At 38.2% G+C, this 8483-nt stretch overlaps 1 protein-coding gene across 1 annotated transcript in view; it reads left to right on the top strand.

Annotated features, from left to right (window-relative positions):
• Positions 1-8483, top strand: part of GHRHR (growth hormone releasing hormone receptor) — a 19554-nt gene that overhangs the window by 9318 nt on the left and 1753 nt on the right. Inside the window, exons 5-11 of the mRNA XM_009997335.1 lie at positions 723-820; positions 2458-2590; positions 3533-3686; positions 5002-5062; positions 5175-5244; positions 6957-7048; positions 7650-7779. Of these exons, the coding sequence (XP_009995637.1) occupies positions 723-820; positions 2458-2590; positions 3533-3686; positions 5002-5062; positions 5175-5244; positions 6957-7048; positions 7650-7779 (738 nt within the window). The remainder of the gene's footprint in view (positions 1-722; positions 821-2457; positions 2591-3532; positions 3687-5001; positions 5063-5174; positions 5245-6956; positions 7049-7649; positions 7780-8483) is intronic.

Genomic DNA, 8483 nt, shown 5'->3' with positions numbered 1-8483 from the left:
AGGGAAAGATTTACAACCTAGAGCTTATTTATTCTACTTGCTTCTTCCATGTGTAACAATTGGAGTCAGCTTAACCTCCCTCAGAGATCATGTCTGATAGAGGTGTCATTTAAATTGATATGGATTTCAATTGACATTCTGAGTAACAATTGAGTTTGGCACCAAGAAAAAAGAGGAAATTACCAACCCCAGAAAAAAAAACAAACAAACCCACACAACACAATAAAAATAGAAAGGAAGAATAGATGGCAAAATTATAAGTGGGGAAGTAGAGCAAAGAACAGTGGAGAAATATAAGGAAAAGCTGTCAGGATTCTGTATCCATCAGGAAGCCACTGCCAGCTGGATTGTCCTGCTACTGCTCTGGAGAAAACATGATATAAAATGCAGAGCTTATAAAAATATATAAGAGTTTTGACAAAGCCTTCGTGGAACATGGGTTTGTATTTTATGGTTTTAGGAATGAGTTCAAAACCACCCTGATCACTACATGTTTCTGTATCAGACAGGGCTGTGTCCATGCAGCAATGGAATGAGTCTTCTTAAAAGAGACATGATGATTGATTTCAGCTGAATTTTGCTGTGGGATTAAAAGGGAGAAAAAAAGGCAGTCAGGGACAAGAGCAGATTAGAAGCACCAAACAAAGCAGAACTGCCAGAATCAGTAAAACAGCTGTCATTTGGCTGCAAGTTATGTGACAAATAATTCTCTTCTTTCATAGCAATCCTACTTTTCTACTATAAAAATCATCTACACTGTGGGATACAGTGTATCCATCACCTCACTCATTATTGCTGCGACAGTTCTTATTGCATTCAGGTATGTGAATTTATCCTCTAACCTTGATGCTTTTAATAGCTCTTAGTATGTTGACTGTGTGACACAACTTTAGACTTCACAAAGTAATATAGATAGACATCTAGAACAATCAAATTAATATTTCAGGTCGTATTGGTTTAATAATATTAAATGGAGACTGGAAATTAAAAGTGGTCAGAAAAACCCAGAAATAAGAAGAATCAGACTCAAAATAAACCCTGTCTGTCTCTGGCAAAAGTCACCAATCCACTTTGATCCTAGAATGAAGGCAATTTTTAATAAACTATATGTACTTGCCTTGTATGGGCTCAGTATATTTTATATTAAAAAGAAGAAGATAATCAGAGAACTCAATTCTGATTCAGTGTTCTTCTGGCACTGCATATATAACTATTGAAATGTTACAACTAAAGATCTGTTTTGAAAATTGGGCTCTGAATGTAACAATATTTGGTCAGATTTCTCACCTGTTGGACTATCCAACTAGAGGCATATTCAGGTATAATTTAGAGTATTTGAAGTAAACCTGATTATTTTCTCATTTGACATTTGTTGTCACGTAGGAATTTATTTTAATTTTTAAAATATTTTAATTTCTTGTATATGTGCAGGACAAAAAAGAGCTTTATCTTTATGCTGTGAGAATCAGGCTTCTCTGGGGAAAGTTTCTTGCCCACTGTTGTTTCCTAGATCATGTCTGGAAGTCAACAAATATGTTTATTGACATCCACTCTGACCTTAGGAAAGCAAACCAGCCCAAACAAGTGGAAAGAGAGAAACAATGGACATACAGAGACTTTGCATCCGGGAGGAAAAATCGTAGTTAACAATGGAGTTGGCATTTGAGTTCAGTAATTTTGCTCACTCTAAATGAGCTTTAAGATGAGGTTACCCTGAGATTTCTGGATTTGGACAGAATTCAGTTTTTAGTGGGGACCTTTGCTAATTACCTGAAGCCTTCAGCTCCAAATGAAAACATAAAATTGGAGCTGTGTAACTCCTCCAAAATCTGTTTTTGATGACAGTCAAAAAATGAGTCTAAATTAACTGAACGTTTGAATTCCAAGATGTGCCAAATTGTTTTAAAGAAATTGTCTTAATTCATGTAATTATTAAGACTAAGAAAGAATGCTTTAATTCTGGGTAAGGCTGTCCACACAGGAGTTTAATGGAAGTAATAATGAGCCTGTTCCACTGAGAAAACTGTCTAGTTAGTCCAGGATAACTCTGCATGCTAGTTCTTGTGAGTGGTTTAACCATAGTCAGAATTGTATCTGTAAAGATAATTCCTCAAATTCAGTTTTCTCCTGACCCAAAAATAATGCCAACCAAAAGTCTGGCTCAGGTATACTGAGCACAAACTCAAACTGAGATTCCTGGAATTTGGCAGAGCAGGAACATTACCAGGGTACCACCTGAAAAGGGAGGAGATTAAGGTACAAGTTGTGGGTGAATTGCTTTACATGAGGAAGGTTTCTATCTCTGCCTGACTCCAGAGAGAGCTTAGTAGATGAAAGTGTTCTTTCTATGTGTGTCTAGAGGTACCTGAGATGTAGCAAGGGATTATCGCATCCTTTAATCACTGCCAGTACAAGTTTTTTTATTATCTTAGAAGTATATTTCTTCTTTTCCTCTAGGAGGCTTCGCTGTCCCAGAAATTATATCCATGTCCAGCTCTTTTTTACTTTTATCTTAAAAGCTATTGCCATTTTCATTAAGGATGCTGTGCTTTTCCAAGAAGAAGACATTGATCATTGCAGCTTCTCTACAGTAAGCACATGAAAAGCAGGGAAATGTGGTACTTCATGTTTTTGCATAACACCCATATATGGTTTCACTTTTCATTGCTCTTTTTTACTATTTTTTTTTTTTCTTCCTAATCTGGTGCTGAAAACTATGTAAATCTTTTATTCAGTACATTTTACCTCCATAAGAGTGCACCTCAGAACTTCCACATTCTGGATGCATCAATTTGTGACTCTGTAGTATTTTAAACCAGATACAGATTTTGCCGTAACAAAAACAGTAGCATCATGACACTGCTACACTTACTACAATCTGAAGCTTAAAATTAAAGATCTCTGAGTATCTCATAATGCAGCTTTTAAAAGATGTTCCTTCTGGAAGTGTTGGTTTCCAAGTTCTGACTGGAAGCTCTGAATTGTAAACCACAAGACACGTAAGTTACCAGGCGATCAACTTAAGCTTTGGCCCAGCCACAGATACTGGCAACACCACCATGGTTTTCAAACAGAGGTTTATGAGATGGTTGTTCTGCATTGCTCGTGGCCACACAAAACCTTAAAACTGAGGAAAGTAGGAATGTGTAATTAGCAGGAAAGTGAAATATGATGGGTCCTTGAGCAAACTTTTGCCCAAGGGCTATGGAGTGTCTGGCTCTAGTTCTGTAAGTTACAGTAAAGTCAGTATATTTGTGGGAGAAATCACATGCTTGAGAGACCAAGCTATGTTTCTAACATGGAGATACAAACCAAAGACAGTAAAATATAGTAGACATTCCAAGCTGTTCCAATGGTTATAGCCTTAATATTCAGAAAGCTTTTTTATATTTGAAGCTTTCCCTTTAAATATGCATCGTGAGATTGTCTTGGTAGATCTCAACCAGAATGAGAGATGCCTACTGCCTCTGCAAACCAAACACATGCAATTTGGCACAAGTAATGCCAAGACTATGACTTTCCTGTTCCCTAGACTGAATGCAAGATCTCAGTTGTTTTCTGTCACTACTTCATGATGACCAATTTCATGTGGCTGCTGGTAGAGGCTCTTTACCTAAACTGTCTGCTACTCTCATCTCTGTCTCATGGAAGAAGGTATTTTTGGTGGCTTGTTCTCTTTGGCTGGGGTAAGTAAGGCTTTTACATGAAAGTAATAAATGGCAAGATGTTACAAAAGGCTTTAGCTATCCCATTAAAAAACACTGGATGTGGAATTTAGTCTGGCTGATTGAAATACCCAGCTTAGGCATTGCTTTGATTTTAATTTTACATGCATACTAGTGAGGGACAATCATGGTTTTTTTTTTAATATGAATTTAAAGTCTCTGTGTAATAAGTGAAAAATTATGTACATTAGGGAACCCTCAGAGAGAGATCTAGTCCACTTCACCCCCTTCTCCACATAGAAAACAGAGATTCCTCTAAGGAGTTATCACAAGCATCACAGTTAGCTGTACCTTAATCCTCTTCATGCAGAAGGTAGTCACAGTTTTCTTCTGAAAATGGGACTTTCTCGGGGCATTTCAGGTATTTGTCTTGTCCTGATTTGCTATAGACCATCTTTTGCATTGGGCAATTGTATGAATAAAGGAGCTCTAACCACTAACTAACTGTGGAGGCACGAGGCAGCAACATCCTCACTCTTCTTCCTTGTAGTCTGAAAGGAATCTTGTCGTTCAGACATTTGTAGTGACTTGGAAATCAGAAATTAAGCAGTTTCTGACATAAAGCCATTGTGTAGAGGAAAAAGCAGAGAACTCCTTCCTGATGAGACATGGCAGGTGAATGCATTTTCCCATGGAAATTTTTGGTCAGTTCAAGACATTAATCTGTGCACGTAGACCCTAAAGGTTAAGGCAGGCCTGGCTACCTAGCCAACTGAATACATGTTTGTGTTTTAGGGAGGCTTGAAGAGCCTTTTTGGGAAGGTTTAAGGTAGACACCACGTGGTGTGTTTGTAAAGTACTAATGTTACTATATTTGTAAGATTTGGTAAATGTTATTCCCCCATAATTTGCTTTTTCAAAAAGCACTCTCATTACATAAGCAGGGGATTTAATGTGCTGTCAGCTTGCAAGTGCTAACTTCAGGTGAGGGTGAATTGTGGTCATGTTGGTAAGAGGCTGTATGTTCAAGCTTCTAGGGCAGAACTCCCATCATGTGCAAGGTACCTTCTGTGTCCCTTTATTTCTCCCTAGTGATGCATGATTTCCAGTCAATGCCACACCTTGTTTCACTCCATCATGGGGATTAGTAGATTCCTTTTACAGTTTATACTGGGAGTTTAGAGCAATTCCTGTTCCATGAGCAGGCCACAAAGTACAATTACAATTCTGAAACTGAGTTTGCTGTATCATCACAGCCTAATTTCAGTGGGCAAGACTTGGATTCACTGATGAAACTGGACAACCACAGGTTGTTTTATTTTTCACTGTCTGACAGGTTTTCCAACACTTTTTACCCTTATATGGATATTAGTAAAATTCTACTTTGAAGACACAGCGTAAGTAGTTGCTCCCTACATTATTCTCTATTTCTGGATTAAATTTTAATGGATTACATAGATTACATACATGCATTTCTTCTAAACTTGCTGTTTTTCTAAACTTCCTCAGATGCTGGGATGTTAATCAAGGCTCTCCTTACTGGTGGCTAATCAAAGGACCTATTATAATTTCTGTTGGGGTAGGTTCTTCTGAGTTTGCCAACATCAACTAGAAGAAAAAAAGACTTTCAAAATAAAATCTGGTTACTCTTTGCTGAAATGTTTGAAATAAGGAAGAAGAATGCTAGAAATTCTGCTGAAAACTTGCCTACCTCTAATGTAAATGAAAAAGAGGCACAGAACTGCCTCCCTCTCCCACCAAAGCAAATATCCATAAAACAAATTGAAACTTTCCTAAAATTAGCACTTTTGTTGAAATTAACAGCAGATGAGTGGCTAAACCATCCTTGTAATTTGTGAAAATGTAGTTTTATCCCTAGAGTCCAGAATGAGCCATAAATTTTAGTACAAACTTTCAAGTGCAATAGGTTTCTGTTCATAGATTGTAACAATGATAATAACTCTTGAGCCTGACATTTATTGGATAAACTGGTGAGTTTTACACTATTATTGTGTATGATTACTCCCACATGTCATTAAACCCAAGAAGTGTTTGAGAAAGCAGCTAAAGGATGACCTTAAGGCCATCTATTAGAAGCTTAATTTAATTGGAGGATAGATGAATACAAATAAGGCATATTCATGCAAACATTATAAATGAAGAATCTCAAGTTGAAATCTGATAATAATTTGCCATATTTCAATATAATATTACATTTCCTTCTCCCTCCATTGCTCTTCCCCCTACTAGTGTTCATCTGACATCCACCTCTGAAGTCAAGAGATTCAGGGGTTTGCAGTGGTGATTTTTAATTCTGGAATGTACTTAAGGCATCATGGATGGATAAAATGAGATTAGACTTCCTGGTAAAATGTTGGAAAAATTAAGCATTCAGCCTCACCTAAAGAAAAAATGGTGTGCATGAACACACAAAAATAGATTGGGAGAAACTCTCTGATTGTGGAATACTGAGCAGCTTCACAGACTTTGGCAAAGCTGTGCCAAACTGCAATTGTAGAAAATTTAATTCACTGGTGAGGGTGGAGTCTGGCTGGCTTTGGAGCTGAGCTAATGCTCCTCACTTCTGTTTGGAGTCAGCAAGGAAAAACAGGCAGTTTCAGTATGTGATTCATCTGACTTAGAACAGATGTCTGCCTCTGGAGGAGAAGGCTCAGCCCCAACTCCATCTGTGGCTCCCTTGACTGTGCTGTCTGGTTCTGCATGGACTGCAAAGGGAGAACAGGGTGATGGACTCAGATGTTGGCATCTCAGTGTAGGTTCCTGTATTTAGTCAGATGAATTCAAGACCCACCTGGATGCATTCCTGTGGGATGTGCTCCAGGGGATCCTGCTTTAGCAGATCTAGATGACCTCTAGAGGTCCCTCCCAACTCTGACAATTCTGTAACTCCGTGATTCCATGTATTCTACTAATGGTATCTAAAGATATTAGCTAGAATTGGATGCAATAACCATCTCAAAAGAGATTTAAAATTATATGAGCCACAAAAATTGAAAAGAATCACACAGGCTATTGACAGTAATAGTTTGCTTAACAAAGTCAAATTCTCAAGTTTTGATCTTCAGCTATTTCTCTGAGAAGGGATGTAAACTGTTGAGATGCTTGAATGTTGCCAACAGGAGCAACATTAATAATGTTATAGTGTTCTCCTTGAAACTGCATAAATTACTTAATAACTAAAGTAAAAAAAAACACCATGTTTTCATGGCAAAGTTTTACATTAGACAGTAACATGTTCTTTTATTTTTTTCTCCCAAATACTGTGACCAGGTCAATTTTGTCCTATTTATCAACATCATCAGAATTCTACTGAAAAAACTGGACCCCAGACAAATCAACTTCAATAACTCTTCTCAGTACAGGTAGTGTATGGACTAATAAATAAAATGAATTATTTAAAAAAAATACCCTCACACAAACTTTTCTAAACCAAGAAGCACCTGTCCAAGAAACCAATCAAAGCATGAGACCCATCTCACCTAATAGTGTCTTCCAATGAGAATCAATAGAGAGACTAGGAAATCATTAATTGAATCCACAGTAGGTCTCTGTTTAGGGTAGGATAAAATACCCTCTGTAGATGCCTTTCTTTCTACATAGACAGTGAAGGAAATCTACAAATTACTTCCTCTGTATTTAGTTACAAATATCAAATTTTTCAATGGCTCCAACCAGGCAAAATATGTTCTGCTCCTTGGTGTTTCCCTGCAGTGTAATCTCATTCAGAAAGGCAAAACACCATAAGAAATACCATTAACATGTCAATAATCCATGAGCACCAGAAATCTCTTTCCAGCTAATCTTTAATTTTGCTTTCTGCCTAACACTGTGCTCCCAAGAGACATGAACTTCACTTGGGGACGTATAGATGTCCTTCTGAAGTTCTCCTCATTACTGTGGCATGTTGCATGCATCCTTATATTGCAAGGAAATAATATTACCTTCCTCCTTCTCCTGTGCTAGACGCCTCTCACGGTCAACTCTGCTTCTAATTCCATTATTTGGAACACATTATATTGTCTTCAACTTTCTTCCGGAATATACCAGCCTGGGGGTTCGGCTTTACTTGGAGCTCTGCATTGGATCTTTTCAGGTAAAATCATTGCAGAGGCTTCAGTTCCTCCTTAGTAGATTTTGTAATTCAATCTAGTGTCCACATGGCAACTGGCATTACACAAAAAATCCCTGGATGCTGAAGGGTTTCCTCACAGAGTTCATGAGACTTTCCTGAGTTAAAATACATGAAGATGTGACTTACACCCTACCCGACTAGAGGCTAAAATGTCTATTTGCAGATTTTACAAATATAAGGGCAAGTCTTTCAGACGCAGGTTTAAATTGGGTGGTGGGTCAAAGTCCAGCATAGAAAACCTTTTTTGCTCCCCATGCAAATCCATGCACCTTTCCTGACTTCACTGACAAGATCAGGTTGATTTAGGCCAACATTAAATTACCCAGGGCCAACCAAAGCTGTAGGACCAGCCCTCTCTCTAATTCTTTGGCAAAGAATAAATCGATAGGCAAACACATAAACATGGAAGAGTGCCTGGTACACATTTTAACACCATACAGGCTACTGCCCTGAGTTGCATGGCTTTCCCTCTTGGATAGGCAAAATGTTTGGTGTACTTTGGGTACCCCCGGCTGCCTCAGGCTTGGATAGGTTGAGGAGCTTGGTGCCAACAAGAACAGCTGCTGGGGCTGCTCTGCCATACCCTCCTGGTGTCTTTGCTACCTGGGTTATGAGCAAGGCAGCATCCAGGTGACCTTTGCTTTCCTCTTTTTCCTTCTGCTGAA

The sequence above is a fragment of the Chaetura pelagica genome, unplaced genomic scaffold, assembly GCF_000747805.2.
Source record: "Chaetura pelagica isolate M959 unplaced genomic scaffold, ChaPel_1.0 scaffold184, whole genome shotgun sequence".
In the NCBI taxonomy this organism is placed as follows: Eukaryota; Metazoa; Chordata; class Aves; order Apodiformes; family Apodidae; genus Chaetura; species Chaetura pelagica.
Note: the sequence above shows the minus strand (reverse complement) of the source record. Positions and strands in the feature narration are given on the sequence as shown.